Source organism: Hydra vulgaris, chromosome 11 (genome assembly GCF_038396675.1).
Source record: "Hydra vulgaris chromosome 11, alternate assembly HydraT2T_AEP".
Lineage (NCBI taxonomy): Eukaryota > Metazoa > Cnidaria > Hydrozoa > Anthoathecata > Hydridae > Hydra > Hydra vulgaris.
In genome coordinates, this window is record NC_088930.1 from 42,262,501 (window position 1) to 42,283,537 (window position 21,037).

The window sequence follows — 21,037 nt, forward strand, 5'->3', positions numbered from 1 at the left end:
TATTAAGTTTAATAAACTGGATGGATTCATCAGGTAAACTCCTAATGGCAGTTTCGTATGTTTTGGTAATTCTGAACTGTTTAGATATTGTTTTTAATTTGTTATTTTTGCCAAAATCAATGTCTGGACCACTAGCTTCAACAATATTTTTTATTTACATGACTTATGTTATGCTACCTTTGGAAATTCGTGTTTCAATATTTTGTGGTGTACTGTTTACACTAACACACTTAGTTACTAGTCTTACAAGCAAATCAACAGAGAATGTTGTGCCTGTAGTAAGTAATTTAACAATAGCTTAGTAATATAAATGATAATAGTAACGTCAATAATTTATTTAACATTATTTTTTGTACTTTAATAAATGTGTTTTATACTTTTTTTATGAGTTCATTAATAGACCATAGAAGGTTAGTACTTTGCTGACTTTTTAACACTTGAGATTTGGGTCTGTTTTATTAATTACATATTCCTATAAAGGTCTTTTCATATGTTTTATGTGCTCTTTATTATACTTGCCTTTTTCATACTCTTAATTCCATTCTATAACTTTATAAATCTCTTATTTGTCCTTGTGTTGAATACTGTTGTCATATTTAGGCTGGTTTTTCTAATGATACTTATTCATTTTTAGACAAAGTCTAAAAACACATTGTATATGTAGTTGGACCTGCTCTCGCTGCCAATTACAACAATGTAGCATGGTCCTTAAGTCGCTTCTCTTCCTTTTTTCTACAAATACTACCATGGTTGCTGGTTAGGCAAACTAAAACTCAATTTTGTTTGAGTCAACATTCAACAAAGTTGCATCTTTTTACTGTCAATAATTTCAAAAAAAAAAAATTTGTTAAATTTAATTATTTCTTTAAAACATACTCTTTTTAAAGAGTACTCTTAAAGAGTGTGACCCTTGCACTTTTAACTTATCGTAAATTTGTTATTTTTAATTTAGTTAATGAATGAAAAGGTTAAGTATGTTACTACTGTTTTAAGTTTTTCTTCAATAAAACTAATTTTGACCCATTTTGGGGGTGTGTTATAAACAAATGAAAATATTTTTTGTCATACAAGTATAAAATGAAAGTATACTTTGTCATACAAATTTAAAACAATAAATGAAGAAACTTTTATATTTTGAAATGTAATTAAAACAATCAAAAAAACATTATTTTAAAAAAGTTCACAAATCATTTAACTTTTATTTTGAAATTGAATATTAAATATGTAAAAAGCTATTGACCAACTTGTATTTGCTATTTTCTTCGCACAAAAAGAAAGTAAGTTTGATTTGTAATTATTTTTTTTATGAAGTGATTTTTAAACATTTATGCATTATTTAATAATGATTTGCTTTTTTACTTATTTATGAAGTGAAGTATTAAAAGAAAGTAGATAATATCTGATTGAAATAAAATCTGATCATATCATTGAGTTGTAACAAATCATATTATATATTTGTTGTAGACCAATCAGAAATCATTGGGAAATATTCAATTCAAAGTTCTCTAAAAAAAAGGTTTTATTGTGAATTTAATATTTAATTATTTCATAAAATGTCATGTGATGAAAATATGACAAATTGATTTTCTGAATAGAAAAAATGTTTTTTTTGAAAAAAGGAAGCTTTTTTTTTTTTTTTTAAAAAAAAATAATTTAAAATTCTGTTATAAGAAGGAACAGAGAAAAAGTTAGTTTTTGCTTAACCAGGGTGGCACCAGGCTTTTTTTGTTATTTGGTATAATTTTTCCATGAAAACTTGTTTATGTTTATACTTAAGATGAAGCCTTGAAAATAAACAATGGAAGTGAAGCCATGAACAAAGTTAAAGCTAATGATATTAGCTTTTTATGATGTAATATTTTGATTTTTTTTTGCCCACATTAGATTTTAAAAATGCAGAGAAAAACTTTAAGAGTTTATTTTAAAAATAAACAAAAAAAAATATATAAATTTTTATAATTTTTATTATATTAGTTTTATTTTAGTAAAAAATTTGTTATTTTTGTTTTTATTTCTGATTTAATGTTTGTTTTAAATCTAAAAGAAAAAAAATCAATCCAAAAGTTGTGGAGAACTTGATTGGAGACAATTTTAAGGACTTGATTAAAAACAACTTGACAGTAAACAACTATTCTTTTTTCCGAGTTTTTAATAACTTTGCTAATCAAAACAGGCTAAAAAGGTTTTTTTTTTTTTTTTTGAACTTGTTTATGCCTTTTTTTTTTTGAACCAAGATAACTCTCATATTTTATGTGACATGTCAGAGTTTTTTGTTCCTAACTCTAATTTAAAGTTTGATTCATTCTTGTAAGCTACCTCGTGTTATTTTAAATACCTAAAAAACCTAGAAGCGCTCTTGCCATTTTTATATCTATTTCTTACATTATATACTATTATATGAGGATATTTTATTTATCAATAGTTTATAGCACAAAAGACATACTATATAAAAAATGCTACTTCTTAATATTTTGACCATAAATATTATTAAAAACAAATAATTTATGAAATTAAAAATATTTAATTATTTATTAATTATTTTTAGTGTAATTAATTAAAAAAAAAGAAGATAGATTACATTATTAATGACCCTCTGAAATAACTTATAGTTAATTAATTGAGGACCTCAAACTTTGAAAACCTACTTTCTTGAAACTGTCAAGTGTGGGTTATAATATTTTTACAATGAACATGTTATATTTTGATGAGCTTTTGTATATAATTACCAGAATTCAGTTTCATTTATCATGTTTCTAGAAAAAACCTCACACAATGATCCACTATAAAGCTGAGCCAAAAGCTGTTATTTACATAACAAATATGACTAGTAATTCTTTACTGGTAATTTGAAGTAAAATGTTTTCTACTTTTTTAAAAATAATAAGTTAAATTAAAATAACTAATAAAGATATATATCACATAAATAAAGCTATATTAATAAAGTTGTTAAAACATTAAAATATTTAAAAACTATAATGATAAAACTACATTAATTAAAAAGGTTTGCATTCACTATAATTGTAAATTTTTACTGCTTGTTTGGCACAAATGTTGGATCTTTGCGTATTTATAGGTAAAAGAATATCACACCAAAACTTCATGAATGTATTGATAGCCTTTAAATGATCTTCAATGACTTTCTCTAATTCTTTACAATTTTCAGTGTTTAACATTTGGTTTGAAAACCAGATATCTGCCCATTTTCCAGCAATAAACCTAACTGCCATCTTAAGTCATTGTCTAAAGGAATTATTATCTAAGCAAGTAGTAAATAATTGCAGGAGAGTTCCACCTAGCTTGGCTAATATTTGGTAATTTTTTAAAATTGACTTAAAAGTTTTCCCTCTATTCCAAAAGTATTTCACTAAGTTAATGAGATGAATCAAAAACTGCATATAATCTCTCCATTTCAGTTCATTCTCCTTCAATTGTATACCATTATTGTCAAAATTCGTATTAAATAATCATAATAACTACCTATTGCTTTAAAACAAAATAATCAGATCAGGTGAATTGATAAAATTATCCAGACATAACTTTAATATTCAATCTAGTATATATGGTGCTGGCGACCAACGTAGAGAGGTTTCTTAAAGCCAACACTTTTAAAATGTATCATTAATCTCTTTATTATGCTACTTTGTCTGTCACAATCATTTTTATAGATCCTCATATATCATATTCATTCAAAATTTCTTGAAGTCCTTCAAAAATTTTTTTGACTCGATTCTTGAGATACGTAATTTTTTACTTTTCTCAAAGTGAATTAAATTGCTTTTCCATGCGCCTTCAATTTTTTTGATTGCTGCAGAGATTTTGTTTGACATTACTAATGTTGTGTACTAACTGAACTTGTAATGCCTTATACAATTTTTTACTTAATTTGGTAGTTAAAACAAAATTTTTTTTGAAATATAAAAGCTCATCGTTAGATGACGTGGTCATTTAAAAATCTTAAAATTATTTTTTTCTATACCCCCAATGGACAAGTATCTTTTGTACATTCATCGATATCCGAAGAAATTAATTAGTAAGTCAAAATAGGAATAGAGTTGCATAAATTTTCAAGTTTTTTATTATTAGTAATAATCTTTTTTTTTAATAATAATTTATTTCACTATTTCAAAATATAAATTTACTGTTTGTAAATTTTAGGGGAGGAGGGACCAGGGCAAGTGCCCCACCTATTTATAGTGGAATCTTGTGATTTCAAAACAGGGTCTTTCCATTTACAAGAGCAGTTTTTATATCTTAAATTTTGTTTGCTTCTAATAAGAAACTTTAACCTAGCATTAACCCAGGCTGGTCTAATTTTTAAAGAGTTAAATGTATTTTAATTTTTAAAGAGTTAAATGTAAATTAAAATGTAAAAAAATGGTCATATATTTAATGGAACTCTCTTTTAAAAAAAATATTTTTTTAATTTTTAAAACGATGTTCAACATTAAACTGAAAGAAAATACTTTTCAATAACTTTTTATTGCCAACAATAAAATCTGTCTAAATGTATATATTTTAATAACTTTTTAATTTGTATTACCCAAAATATTTAAAAAACTTTAGGTAATATAAATATAGGGATAAAATATGATTTGCAAATGTATATTTTGATGCAACTTTTTATTTATCCTTTTGGAACTGTTCCACTAAGTCAACAGAGTGAAAACCTTATGCCAATCAAGAAAGGTTTGACAGTTTTGAATGTAAAGGTTTGAAAGGTTTTTAATAGTTTCTATATTTGTTTACAGTATTTCTGTCAAAATTAAGCAGCTCAACTATTATTTAAAGGAACTCCTCTGATTGAAATCTTTTGTAATCAAAACCTAAAAATAATTTTAGTGCACAAGGCTCTCTAATAAAAAACTAAATCAAATTAGTTCAAATTGATTAGCAGAACCTAATTTTTAATGTTTGTATAGACATGACAAAAACTATTTCATTTCAATGTCATAGATTCAGAGAAAGAAATCGCACTGTACAGAAAGAAATTAGACTGTATTGAAAGAAATAACACTAGGTAGCAAGTGAAATTCAAAATCAGCAAAAATTCAATTGCACAGCAGCAAAAAGTTGTAAAGTTTAGAATGCAAATGCATGTCTACAAAGACCCATAAATGATCAGATATTAAATTGAAGGGATTAATTTTGATGCCATGCCCTGGGCGTCATAGAAGGTCTCACCGACCCTGGCTACGCTATGGAACAATGAAAAAATGTTTTCAGCTAAGTAGAAAAATTCCTGGAACTAGGAACTATTATCAATTTAACTCAGAATCTATAGATACTGTTAGCTATATAATAGGCATATAATAGCTATATAATAGGCATGTTTTCTTTTTCTGGTATTTAAAGTATTAAACCTTATCAGCTAATTAACATCAATACATAAATGAAATTGACAATATTGAGAAAGATATTATGGTAACATTTATGCAACCACACAATCCTTTTGATAAACTTTTCTGGCCATCCAGAGCAGATGAGTGTTAGATTCCCATTACCAACATAATTTGTATTATTGATGCACCTGTAACAACAACTGGATATATGAATACTTTGACCATTGACACATCTAAGCAAGTCTTAATTCAATCTTAAAACTTAATATTTTTGTATTTTATTTTGTAAATAATTAAATAAAACGGAATAGGTACAAACCCAAAAAATTTTGAAGACAATATTTTCAAAGTTATTTTTACATTATTAAAAAATCATAAAAATTTTTTTTTCAAGAAAATAAGTAGGGCATGGCCCCAGTGCCCCGGGCCATGGAGCCTCTGGTTGTCTGCTTTGGAAACAATTTTAAAATGCATTCATCAGGACTACACAAATGCTGAAAGTTTCAGAGCTCCAGTTTTTTTACCATAACATCTTTCTCAATATTGTCAATTTCATTTATGTATTGATGTTAATTTGCTGATAAGGTTTAATACTTTAAATACCAGAAAAAGAAAACATGCCTATTATATAGCTATTATATGCCTATTATATAGCTAACAGTATCTATAGATTCTGAGTTAAATTGATAATAGTTCCTAGTTCCAGGAATTTTTCTACTTAGCTGAAAACATTTTTTCATTGTTCCATAGCGTAGCCAGGGTCGGTGAGACCTTCTATGACGCCCAGGGCATGGCATCAAAATTAATCCCTTCAATTTAATATCTGATCATTTATGGGTCTTTGTAGACATGCATTTGCATTCTAAACTTTACAACTTTTTGCTGCTGTGCAATTGAATTTTTGCTGATTTTGAATTTCACTTGCTACCTAGTGTTATTTCTTTCAATACAGTCTAATTTCTTTCTGTACAGTGCGATTTCTTTCTCTGAATCTATGACATTGAAATGAAATAGTTTTTGTCATGTCTATACAAACATTAAAAATTAGGTTCTGCTATTCAATTTGAACTAATTTGATTTAGTTTTTTATTAGAGAGTCTTGTGCACTAAAATTATTTTTAGGTTTTGATTACAAAAGATTTCAATCAGAGGAGTTCCTTTAAATAATAGTTGAGCTGCCTAATTTTGACAGAAATACTGTAAACAAGTATAGAAACTATTAAAAACCTTTCAAACCTTTACATTCAAAACTGTCAAACCTTTCTTGATTGGCATAAGGTTTTCACTCTGTTGACTTAGTGAAACAGTTCCAAAAGGATAAATAAAAAGTTGCATCAAAATATACATTTGCAAATCATATTTTATCCCTATATTTATATTACCTAAAGTTTTTTTAAATATTTTGGGTAATACAAATTAAAAAGTTATTAAAATATATACATTTAGACAGATTTTATTGTTGGCAATAAAAAGTTATTGAAAAGTATTTTCTTTCAGTTTAATGTTGAACATCGTTTTAAAAATTAAAAAAATATTTTTTTTAAAAGAGAGTTCCATTAAATATATGACCATTTTTTTACATTTTAATTTACATTTAACTCTTTAAAAATTAAAATACATTTAACTCTTTAAAAATTAGACCAGCCTGGGTTAATGCTAGATAAAATTTCTTATTAGAAGCAAACAAAATTTAAGATATAAAAACTGCTCTTGTAAATGGAAAGACCCTGTTTTGAAATCTAAATACAAAATGATTTGCAAAAATGTAGCAAACGAGATTAAAAAAGTGAGACAAAACTTTGAGTTTAATCTGGTAAAAAGAGCCATCAAGAATCCAAAGCTTCTTTACAGCTACATGAACAATCAACAAGCAGTCAAAGATACTATAAAAGCATTAAAGGGAGAAAATGGTATAACCACTCAAAATTCAAAAGATATTGTTGATATCTTGAACAAAAATTTTCAAGCTGCATTTGTGAAAGAAGATGATGGTCCACTACCTTCTTTTGATTTAAGAACTACTGAAACATTCATTATGACAAATGAAGATTTTACATATGAAGATGTCTATCGAAGATTAAAAAACTTAAGAGATAACAAATCAAGTGGTGTTGATAATTTACATTCAGCTATTTTAAAGAACTGTGCATCAGCCTTTGCTATTCCGCTTACGTATATTTTTAAAGAATCGTTTAAAACCAGCAAACTGCCAGTGCAATTTAAATCAGCAAATATCACTCCTCTGTACAAAAAAGGCAAAAAAACCTTAGCAGGAAACTACTGACCGGTATCACTCACCTCAAGTGCATGTAAAATAATGGAAGGTATAATCAGATGTAAACTTGAAACGTTTCTATATAAGTTCAAACTAATAGTCAAGCAACAGCACGATTTTGTTAAAAACAAATCATGCTTAACGAATCTACTTGAAACACTTGATTTTGTTTCAACCGCCTTAGAGAATGGTAGACCTGTTGATGTTATCTTTTTGGATTTTGCCAGGGCATTTGACACAGTGCCACATAAAAGATTGTTGCTTAAACTTACAGCTTATGGAATATTTGGTCTGACAATACAATAGATTGAAGCATTTTTAAAAGAAAGAAAACAAAGAGTTGTGATAGGCGAAAACGTATCCTCTTGGGCAGAAATTACCAGTGGTGTGCCACAAGGGTCAGTAATTGGACCACTCTTGTTTGTACTATTTATAAACAATTTGCCTGAAACTCTAAAAAATCTAACCAAGCTGTATGCAGATGATACTAAAATTTTGAATGAAATGCTTTCCAGTGCAACTCTTTCTTTGCAATCAGATCTTGATTTAGCTTTTAAGTGGACTCAAGACTGGCTTGTGAAATTTAATATTTCAAAATGTATGGTCATGCACTTTGGCCGGAATAACAAAAAATCACCCCTTTATATCAATGATCAAAAGTTAAACAACAGAATCTGGAAGTGATCTTGGAGTAATCTTCTCAAGCAATCTGAAATGGAAAAATCATGTTATAAAATGCGTAGGCAAAGCCAACCAAATGTTGGGTTGGATTAGAAAATGCTTCGTTTGCTTAGATATTAGACTGCTGAGAATACTTTATGTTTCTTTTGTGCGGCCACTGTTAGAGTTTGCAGTACAAGTTTGGTCACCTATTCGAAAGGGAGAAATTGAGTTATTAGAAAGAGTCCAACATCGTGCAACTCGATTAATACCATCACTTAAAATAATCAACTATGAGTATTGTCTAAAAGCTCTTGACTTGACTACCTTTACAAAAAGGAGGCAACGAGGAGATATGATTCAACTTTTTAAATTCTTCAACGGTTTTAACGATTTGGAAACAATCAAAAAAATTAGTATTCAACAAACTCAAACGAGAGGTCACAGCTTTAAATATGTCAAAGAAATCACTGAGCAAGCCCGTCGTGAAACTTTTTATTTAATAGATTGGCTAATTTGTGGAATAGCTTGCCAAGCGAGTTGGTTAAAGCACAATCAGTTAACAGTTTTAAAGCAGGTCTTGATTGCTGGATGAGCAGCAATCAAGCAAATCGGCTGTCATAGTGTGTTAATACCACACTCACTGGATCACACCAGTTACAGCAATTCTTAATACTAATACTAATACTAATTTTTCAACTGCATTATGTATTTTAGGCATTCTCTGTTGCAATTTTTTTGCTAAGTGTAAATTTTTAGATTAACATACTCTGCTTTTTTTTTAACTTGCACAAATCTTTTTGTTTTAATGCTGTTGTTTTGTTACCTAATTTTTGCATTATTGCATGTATTGTATATATTTATTATTATCTTTATGCCTTAGAAGCTGTGTGCATTAACAAATTATTCTGCATAAATGCTTAAAGCAACTGCATATTATTTCAGCATATGACAGATTTTATTTATATATATATTATATATATATATATATATATATATATATATATATATATATATATATATATATATATATATAATATATTCTACTTTTGGTTCTTGCTGATAATTTATTTTTAAATAATTTTCTTTAAAATCGTATCACTAAATTTATGAAGATGTTAGTTTAATTGTTATTTAAAAAAATGCTTTCTAAACATTTATCTATTATTTACATTCTATATATTTAATTTCATTATTTTTTATTGTTTAAAAAAAATGGTTTTAAACCTTAACTTTTAAATTTAAAATTAAATTTAAAATTAAAAAAACAAATAAAAACAAATTTTAAATAACATATTTAGACGATTGGATATGTTTTAATTTGCATTGTAACAAATGTTGCTGGTATATTTACTCATTATCCATCTGAAAAATCTCAAAGACAGGGGTTTCTTGAAACGAGAGAGTTTGTTGAAGCGCGTTTAAACTTGCAAAGAGAAAATCAAGAACAGGTAAAGTTATTTTCATACAATTTTATTCAGTCAAGTTCACCATTGACCAGCAAGAAGTAAAATAACAGATGTATTTTACCAAATTAAAAGAAAATGGCTTACATTCAAAAAGCCATTCATTTATCAAAATTTAATGAAAATGCTTTTTAGATTTATGTAGAAAATATCATTTTTAATGATAGGAAATGATTCTCTTATATCAGACACAACTGTAGTGAACACAACAAATATAGAATGTTATACTACAAAAAAAATAAGAAAAAAATAAAAATCTTTGTTGCTGTTGAAATAAATAGAACAAACTATGGTTCACTCTAAATGAAACACAAATATAATTTACAATTTTATATTATATTCTGGTCATAAATAAGCAAAAATGTATTGATGTAAAATATGAAAAATCATATGATTAACTTAGGGTGACATTTTTGCAATTAGACTGGATAAACCTTTTTTTTTTTATTTGTTTCACTTTTCTCAAGTATATAGGAGTATGGTCATGTTGGGTTCGAAAAATGACATTAGGTTAGTTAATTAATCATTGTATTAATTAGGGTTGTGATTATCCTAGTTTTTGCGTATGAGAATGCAATAAAATTTTTTATTTTAATAGTGTTGCATTTATTAATTTATATAGCCATGTGGTACATTAAAGCTCTGAAGCCACTTAGTTAACTAAACTAAATCAGTAATCTGAAATAGTTATAAAGTCGCTTTAATTCCAGATTTATGAAAGATTGTAAAAATCCATGATAAAAAAGTTCTGATTGGACAACATTGTTGCAACTTCCGCTTAAACTTTTCTAATTATGGCTCTTATAAGTACAGTTACAACTAGTATATATTTTTATGATAACATTATGCAATTTGATTTACAATGGCTGTATATAAAAAAAGAAACACAGTAGTAGTAATATTTAAAAATAATATTATTTAAAAATAATATTTAAGTAGTAATACAAGTAGTAATATTTAAAAAAAGACAATAATTGTTCTTGGGTGTGTCCAGGCAGCCTATAAGGATTTAAAAATGTTGGTTTGAAGTTTAACCATACATGTTTAGATTCTTACAGAAACATTCAGAATTTAATAAAATTTTTACTCAAGTATGCTATTATACTTTCAGATCTGGCTCGTCTTGGACATCTCGGTCTTGGAAATCTTGGTAATTTTTTTATCTTGGAATCTTGGTCTCGGAATACCAAGAAAATAAATATGAAAATATAAAACCGAGATTACTGAAAATGATTGAAAACCTTCAAAATTTAAGCTTTTGTTTTTTAATGAGAGAAGTTGCAATTGCAGTGCAATGTTTTCTCATTTATGATTCTGTTGATAATGAATTTGTCGCATAAAAAAGATGTAACTTATGGTTCATTAATATAATAATAATAAAAAATTATAAAACACAAATTTTTTGGAAAATTTCAGTTTATTTTCATAGTTTTTACATTTTTGAAAAAATCAGTGTCGTGGCTTGTGGGAGGCTTCCCCCTCCCTCCCCCCCATCTCTTAGCTTAAAAAAAAAAACCCTGTTATTTCGGCTCCTATTTCTTAAAACATTTACTACTAGATACTACTCAAAAAAAAGCTCTTTAAGTTTTGATTTTATCTCAATTTCGTATGAGATCTCGTCTTGGAAAAATATTGTTACCTATGGAACGAGAACCGAGACGAAAAAAAATCTGAGACTCTGAAAGTATAGTATGCTATTATTTTCTAATTTAAAAATCTTTCTGTGCATTTTTATGGCAAAAACTTTGTAATGTTAAAATATGAAATTTAAACCATGAATTTTGTACCACGGATATTTCTCATTGATGGTTAAAGTTAGTCAAATTAGACAATAGTTTTCAAATTTAATGGTATTAAGTTAATTAATATTGTTCTTTAATGGATGATAAGATTTATATTTAAAATTTCTGATGAAAATTTTGAATAAGAAAAAGTATTGCTATATTAAAGCCACCTGGATGCGGTTTTTTCTATGTGTAAATTTAATTTTCGCTAAAAACTTTTGTATTATATTTTTTTTGAGCTTTTGCAAAATATTTATTTTATATAATAAATTTATTTTATGTAATAGTTTTTTTTCCCCATTTGCCAACCAATTTTAATATTCAATCTATATTATAAAAAAGGAGATATTTTATAAAAAGGGCTTTAGGAATCAAGTAGATTTATCCCAAAAAATAAAAATGCTTTCCCAGTATTTAATAATTTATTTGCGTAAATATTAAGGTGATTCATTTCAGTTCGTGTTGCTTTACAGAGTGGGCATAATCTATGAGATGTTTAAAATAAAGAGCTTTTGATATTAAAAACTTTTCTGTTTGATAGCTGTATTATAATATGAAAAAATTCATTTGCAGTTTAACAAAAAAATTTTGTTTTTTGAATAAGTTTTCTATTGTGTTGAGCATACTTTAAGATGATTGGTCTCCAAAATTTAACAGAATTAATTAGATTTAATTAATTAATTAGAAGTTAGGATCAATAATAAATAAAAAATATTTTATTTATATGCATTAAAATTTGATACATGAATGGCTTTTTGAATATAATTTTTTGAATGTCATATGTTTGAAGTCATATGTTTGAAGTCTTTATGGTATAATTTTAACAACAACAAAAAAAAACAACCATCAGAAGAACTTTCATAATAACTCATTCAACTTTTGATTAAATTGGGTAAAATTGAAAGTCTGATAAATATCTCCAATTCTCTCTTTAACCAATCTTGTCCATGTTCAATACACAGAACAAGTAAAACTAACATTTTCAAGAAAAACAAGTCACTCTTTTGGAGACATCTTTTTTTATTTCTTTGCCAATGTTTTTATTAATATCATATGCATAATTTTGTATAACATTTTGTATAACACGCCTATCAATTTTATTAATATCATAAACATATTGTTGATTTTGTATAACATGCCTATCAATTTTATAAATATCATATGCATATTGTTGATTTTGCATAACATGGCTATCAGTTTTATTAATATCATTTGCATATTGTTGATTTTGTATAACATGTCTATCAATTTTATTAATATATTAAATATTAAAATTCTTGTTACAGCATCTAAAGCAATTTGCTTAAAACTTGAAAGTTAAAGCCCTAAACACCAAAAATATTTTATGATCAACTTCTCCAATTTTAAAAAATTCTGTTTTTTATAAAGTTTATAAAGTCAGTATTTAAATTTGTTTTAGACCTGCCAATTTTTTAAAACGTGTAAAGGTTGTTTAGTATAAGACTTATATTGTAATATATCAAAATATATCAAAGTCTTATATTATAAAAAATGCTTTGTGTACAATTCATTTTTTTTTTAAGAATGTTTTTTATTAAATGTTTTATTATTTAATAGGAACGGTTATTACTGTCAGTTCTTCCAAGACATGTTGCCATGGAGATGAAAGCAGATATTGAAGTTGAGCAAGACCAGACTACACAGTTTAGTAAGATTTATATTCAAAGGCACACAAATGTCAGGTAACAATATAAATTTATAAAATTTCAAATTTTTATTGATTATTCAAAGTGCAATTAAACTTTTGGTTTTACAGAGCAACAATTAATTTTTGTTTTAATTTATTTTGGTTTTACAGAACAACAATAAAAGTTATAAAAAAAGCTATAGATTATATAGAACAAAGTTACAGATTTTTACAATATTATTTTACATCAGATATTTTAGAATAACTGAATTAGGCTATAAAAACTTAATTTTTATAGCTTTTATGACTTTTGTAGTTGAAGATTGAGATATCTGGAAATAATTCAGGACTTCAACTTTTCAGTTTATCAGAAACAATGTTTTTATGGAGAAATTAATTCAAATTTATTGAATTATAAAAGTTTTATGAAAAATAAAAAGTTTACAACTAGAAAAAGAATAACACACTCATAGCTTATATTTATTTCAACCAAAATTCTTTTTATATTTTAAAATTCTTACATATAGTTTCTTATTATTACCATATTACTTATATATAATTTCTTGTTTGTTTAAGCAACAGTTAAATATAGCAACGTTTTCTGCAATTTTATCAACTTTTATTGTTAAGTGGGGAAAAAAATTAATTTTGTAAATAAGAATTTTAATTAAATATAACTTTAATTCTTTTGCTAGAGACAAACTATAATTTCTGAAATTGTATCTGTTTTTTTTGTTTGTATTAAGAAAATTTAAAGTGGCTTGATATTTTTATTTTTTTTATAGAGCTATGTCTTTTAATTTTATGTAAAGCGCAAGAAAGTTACAACCATTTTGTAAACAGTTTAACTTGATTTTTGAAATTAAGTTGATATATAGAAAATATAAAATTATTTTGATTTTCGAAATTTAATGATAGTGATCACTTTATTTAAAAGATTTCATGATTGCTAAATACCTTTAGATTATCTTTGATTCCTAGTTGTTTAATTCAAACTTTACTGTATTGTACTGTTTGGTTTATTTTTCTAGCTTTAATCTATTAGATAAAAAATTTGTTTATTTTTATATTATTTGTTTATATTTCTATTATCTGTTCATATTTTTTATCTAGTTGCATGAATTTAAATATTGAAGTTTAAAGTTTTTCATATTGTTTTTGTAATTTCAAGATCAATACATAAATATTTTTTATTTAAATGAATGTATTGAATTTTACGATAAAAACAGAGTTTATATTTTTTTACAATCTGAACAATTGAAGAATTGAGATATTTCCAGCTATTGCAGTACTTGATTGTCTAGTATGATTTATACAAATATATAGCTTGAATTGAGATGTTTTAATTTATTTTAATTTTTATTTTAAATTTAGCATATTGTTTGCAGATATTGAAGGTTTTACACTGCTTGCCTCACAGTGTACTGCCCACGAACTTGTCAAAACATTAAATGAACTATTTGCTCGCTTCGATCAACTTGCAGAGGTATTACATTTTAATGAAATATGTTGTCAGATTAGGAACAATATTTTTATAAAGAAATTTTATGTGTTGTGAAAGTTGAAAGTTCTCAAGTAATTTCAGTACTTTTTACATAATTTGAACCTTGCACAATTAGGGTTGCTTGGTCTCCTTAAAAGAGAACATGTTTTCATTTTTAACAAAAGATTTTTTTTTCTTTTTTAAATTTAAATAATTATCCTCTTTTTTAAACTTTTTTAACACTTCGACTTTTTAGGGTTCTTTTCGGGTAGGGTTCCCATTCTCTTCTTTTTTGCGTAGGAGAGCGCGGCGCTAAACTAATTAAAATTGAAGTTTTCACAGCGTTCTCCTACGGAAAAAAGAGGAGAATGGGAACCCTTTTTTCGGGGACAAGATTTTTTTTGGGTTCTTGCTAAATTTGAAGTAGGTTTTTTGGCAGCATTATGTAGATTACAAAAAATAATCTAAAACAGTCAGATTAAAAAGTAAAAAATTAATTGTTGTACAGTTATATGATAATGAAATTTTTAGGCGCATGATGAGTAAGTGTAAGTGTTTGTTTACTGAAAAATTGTTTAATGTCTTAATGTCATGCACATGTATGCAATTCTTTATGAAAAAAAATTTCATCTTTCGATCTCAAAGTATAAACAATTAAGGAACTTTGTTTTTTTTGCTCTTTAAATCATCGCTACAGTTTGTACTAACAAATTGCTGATAAAAATCTTTGATGATTTTGAATCAGCAAAGGGGTTCAGCAATCAGGAAAAGCAAAAACAATATATATCTAATAAAGTTATAGCTGTATATGGTATAGAAAATAAAATGAAGTTAGTATCTCAAAATTCTTGTCTATCAGTTTCAACAGATGGAAGGAACCGTGATTTCATAAAAATATTTCCACTCTTGATTAAATTTTTTTGACAAAAATAATGGCAAAGTAACAAAAAAGATTTATTTATTTTCTTTGTCAAATAAAAATGCTGATGCAATGAGTAAAAATTTTAGGAATTATTTTTTTCCGGATATATCTGGAATTCCTAATTCTTTTACCTTTTAATTTTTTTGAATTTCCAAAATGTTTTCCGTAAATACAAATATAAATATATTTTTGCAATATATTTGTTTTTTAACTTTTTCAGTTATTATTTATACACACAATAAGAATCCTCCAGACATTTTTAAATTATTTTTTGAAGATGAATTCAGTAAGGTCTACCTAGAATTTGCACTTTCCCTAATTTTTCATGAAAAGTAGTATAGATAAAATTCAAGCTGAAAAATAAAATTCAATTTTGTGTTGGAAATAATAACCACTGTTAACTCAAATATATTAAGTCATATAAATGAAGTTACATTTCTACAAATAATAGTAAAATACAATTTATTTGAATTTGTTGAAATTAAAAATGGTATGCGCAAAAAAAAAAAATACATTTCTCTAAACTGTTTGAATTGTTATAAAAAATCATATGAATATTTGAAATTATATAGTAATTAGCTATAAGCTTTCATTGATTTTAATTGGATGCTGTAAGACTATTTTTAGAATGTATCCATTTATTGGATGTCAAGAATCAATGTTGTTTATTTTATTATAATTCTAATTTAACCTTGGTTTTGTTTCTAGGTGAGTGTTATTTGTCAAAAGTACAGTGTTTTGTTAAAAATTGACATTTAAGATTTAACTTATTATTTGATAACCTTTCATTACGGACTAAACATGTTGGTACTTCAAATGTAAATATAAATTTTTGTCCATATGGATTAAAAATTATGATTTTTATCTAGAATATTTTGCTGCTTTTTTTTTGTAGTCATGGCAGGGTATAACCTTGTTAGATTAGTTTCTGTCACTAACCTAACAAAACAGTTTTCACACCAATTGTATTTTCATTTAGTCACAATTTTTAAATTATCATTAGCTCACATTTTTTTCATCTCAACATGTTTGTGCATGCAAATTTTGCTCAACCAAAATTTTGCATGTAAAAGTTGACAAATGTAACAGAAACTAATTTTTTCACTGAATACCTTTTTAAAGGTAACTTGTGCCACCTGCTAGGATAATTGTCAGAACTAAACCTGTGCTTGAATGATAAAGTGTCAGTCTTATATAAGTAATAATATACTTTATTTTGATATAATTCTATTTAATTTGAAATCTATCACAATTTAAATTCTTTTTGAAAAAAATATTTTTACTTTAATAAATAAAATTTGTTTTAATAAAATCAATATATTTAATTTAAGCAGGCTGAAAAGCCAAACCAAAGACAAAAAATCGCATGCAGCTTGTAAGCACCAGGTTGCCTACCCCTGTGTTACACAAAATGATAAAGAAAGTGAATATGAACCTTCTTGATGAAACAGCTTTTTTTTATCAGAATTTTGGTCAATATTTTAAATTTTTGAATTATGATGGATTAAAATGAATATGATAATATTTTATTATCTATAGGATGTTGAAGAACAAGATAAAATAAATACAATAGATAAAAGTTATGTAAACACCGAGAGATATTTTTTTCTTTTAATTAATCTGCCATTGTCACTCCAAGATTTGACAAAGAACCAGCATTGAAAATATTGATATCTTTTGCAATCTGACTGTCAAAATGTTATTGAAGTTTATAAAAGTTTCTTTTGAGGATTATTTTCTTTTTTCTTTTATATTTTATCCATTATTATATATTTTATGAGATAGTAAAACCAAATATAGGTAAAACCAAAAAACGAGTACAATTTTAAATTAGAAAATATTTGAATTCATTATATTAACATTGTCATTACTTTGTTTGTTTTTAATCTTCCATTAATACTTCCATTAAAAATTTAATTGGTTATGTAGTGAATGCAAAATACTTTTTGGGTTTTTAAATAGATTTTTAAAATAAAGTTTTACCAAAGTTATAATATATATATTTTTTTTGTTATAAAAGTATTTAGGCAGTGAAAAAAAGTTTGGTTGCACAATAAATAGGACTGCAGTAAAAAACATGCGATGTTCTTATAATTTTTTTTCTTTTGTTTTTTTCTATTAACTTCCAACTTAATAGTGGTGACTTGCAGCCTTGTTGGGAGTGATTTAGAATAAAAAACAAAAATCTTGTAAAAGTGCTTGACACATTTAAACCCAAGATTCTTATTTAGAAGCTGTACACTTATGGAATATGAAATAACATTATAAAATGGTTTTGTTGTTGCCTAAATAATTGGAAACAAGCTTTACTCTATAACAACACTGTTAAACAATTTTAAAGTATTACTTTTGGGGTACCTATATACTACCATTTGTTGTACTTAAAACTAAAGAGATTCAATTACTCTATATAACAATAAGCTGGCCCAGTACCTTTGAAAGTTGCTAAAATACTGTTAAAAGTTTATAATTTCTTTATTTTATTGACAGGATTATTAGTTTTTAATTGATATTTTTTTAAATCTTTGTTGACAGAAAAATCACTGCATGAGGATAAAAATATTAGGTGATTGTTATTATTGTGTTTCTGGGCTTCCTGAACCACGCCCTAATCATGCCAACTGCTGTATTGCAATGGGTTTGGATGTTATTGATGCAATATCGTATGTTTTTTTTTATTTTAGAAATTTAGTTTTCATTATTATTTTTTAGTTTTTTTTCTGATTTTATGTTTTGTTGTTATATAAACTGAATTGAATATAATAAACTTTATTGTTTGATCTACTTTAACTTTATTTACACAAATTTCTGTGTTTTTTAATGTTCATCTATGGTTTGACATGTGTAGTTTAGATAATGGTTTCCACAATGCCCTTTTTACTTATCTGAGTATTACAATATGGAAGATTTGAGAAAGTTTTTCATTTTTATAATCAAAGTAGTTTTATCAAGTTTTTTTTAAAAAAAATTGTATAAATAGAATAAAATTTACTTTTTTGCAGTATAACTCTATCAATCTTTATTGATGATTCCAGCCCCAACAGGAACCATTAGTTTGCTTTTATGTCCCAACTGTCTGTATAAAAAAAGATAAGCTATATAAAAAATAAATAATAATATAAAGCATTGATAGTTTCTGATATAAAAATAAATAATAATATAAAGCATTGATAGTTTCTGATATAAAATAGGAAGAAACAAATAAGTAGAGTTTATTAGAATAATTGAACAAAAAATAAAAAAATAACCAAAAAGAATGTTTTATTATTTAATAAATACTACTATTGAAAAAATTTTAAACAATTATTCTTTAATATCACTTAAAATAAGCTTTTCTTGTACATTGCTAATATATTGCACAAAAAATTGTAATGCATGTTTTATTATTAACATGTTTTATTTGTATAAAAATTTAATTTTAATTTAATTGTTTACTTTTCAATTTTTTATCAGCAACCTTTGAATAATTATTTTGAATGCTGAAGTTAGTAATTGCACTGTAACTGGTTTCAGTGCAATTATTACTTCATTATATTTAAACTTTTTTTTTATATGTTTAAATGTTTTTATTTGATATACTTTCTTTTTTTTAATATCTGTTTACTTTGTCATATAGAGTTGTACGAGAAAGGACTGGAGTAAAACTAAACATGAGAGTTGGGGTACACAGTGGTAAAGTCCATTGTGGTGTTTTAGGTTTGCGCAAATGGCAATATGACGTGTGGTCAAACGATGTTACTATAGCAACTCATATGGAATCTGGTGGGCTACCAGGGTATAGGTTTTTACTTACTGTTGTGATGTTTATAAATCTATAAGGCAATTAACTGTCCCAATTCTTAGACATATAGAAATAAGTGGTTTTTATAAACTTTATTTGATTAGGAGAATTCACATCACAGAGGCTGTTTATAAGGAAATAAAGGATGATTATGAAATTGAAGAGGGACATGGTTATCAAAGAGACTCATATCTAAAAGAAAATAACATCAATTCTTTTTTTATAAAGTCACCAACAACTGATGAAAAAGTAAAGTAGTTTAATTTTAATTTTATACATTTTTCTAAAAGTTTTGAAATTCTTGTCTTTTTCTCTCTCTCTCTCTCTCTCTCTCTCTCTCTCTCTCTCTCTCTCTCTCTCTCTCTATATATATATATATATATATATATATATATATATATATATATATATATATATATATATATATATATATATATATATATATATATATATATATATATATATATATATATATATATATATATATATATGTACATATATATACACACACATATATATATATATACATACATATATATATATATATATATATATATATATATATATATATATATATATATATATACATATATATATATATATATATATATATATATATATATATATATATATATATATGTATATATATATATGAAGACCTCAGTGGAAAAACCGGCGTTGTCACATTTAAAAAGTATTGAGAAAGTATTTGTTGATCATTAATAAATGTCTTTATTTAAAGCAAAGAAAAAAAAATTTTTGTATAAAAAATTACAAAATGTTTTGTTTTTGAATAAACTTTAAATAAAATAATTTTAATATAAATTTTTTTAAATTGCTTAGTTTCATTTGCTTTAAATAAAGACTTTTATTAATGATCAATAAATACTTTCTCAATACTTTTTAAATGTGACAACGCCGGTTTTGCCACTGAGGTCTTCATATATATATATATATATATATATATATATATATATATATATATATATATATATATATATATATATATATATATATATATATATATATATATATATATATATATATATATATATATATATATATATTATATATATATATATATATATATATATATATATATATATATATATATATATATATATTATATATATAAATAATATATATATTATATATATAAATAATATATATATTATATATATAAATAATATATATATTATATATATATATATTATTTATATATATTAGGGCAGGCCAATTTGTATGGATATATATATATATATATATATATATATATATATATATATATATATATATATATATATGTATATATATAGAACTCCTATATGTTGTCCGAAAGGTTTTTCCATATTTTGTTGACAAAAAGTAAAAATTAAAATGCAAGACCGGAACTTTTTTTTTTATTAATTGATAGACTGCCTGCCCCAACCAAACCCTCAGTCGATGTAGCAGCACTCCGTTGCGAGTCAGGCTGTTTGTCAGTCGATATAGCAGCACTTCCTTGCGAGTCAGGCTATTTGTCAGTCGATGTAGCAGCACTCCCTTGCGAGTCAGGCTATTTGTCAGTCGATGTAGCAGCACTCCCTTGCGAGTCAGGCTATAAGATAGTCTATGTAGCAACACTCTCTCGCATGATTTATAGTAAAAAAGATAAAAATAAAAACATTTTATTAAAAAAA

General features: G+C 25.3%; 1 protein-coding gene across 2 annotated transcripts in view; it reads left to right on the forward strand.

The window, feature by feature from the left end:
• The window catches only part of LOC100210301 (adenylate cyclase type 5), a 70,544-nt gene that overhangs the window by 3,663 nt on the left and 45,844 nt on the right, over positions 1–21,037 (forward strand). The window contains exons 2-8 of one of the 2 annotated variants that reach the window (XM_065808887.1): positions 1–278; positions 9,576–9,725; positions 13,103–13,227; positions 14,547–14,658; positions 18,113–18,240; positions 19,194–19,352; positions 19,463–19,607. The exon at positions 1–278 is cut by the window's left edge and continues 581 nt beyond it. In XM_065808887.1, the coding sequence (XP_065664959.1) occupies positions 1–278; positions 9,576–9,725; positions 13,103–13,227; positions 14,547–14,658; positions 18,113–18,240; positions 19,194–19,352; positions 19,463–19,607 (1,097 nt within the window). Of the gene's footprint in view, positions 279–1,710; positions 1,853–9,575; positions 9,726–13,102; positions 13,228–14,546; positions 14,659–18,112; positions 18,241–19,193; positions 19,353–19,462; positions 19,608–21,037 lie in introns of those variants that run through there. The other variant, XM_065808888.1, reaches the window with a different exon arrangement.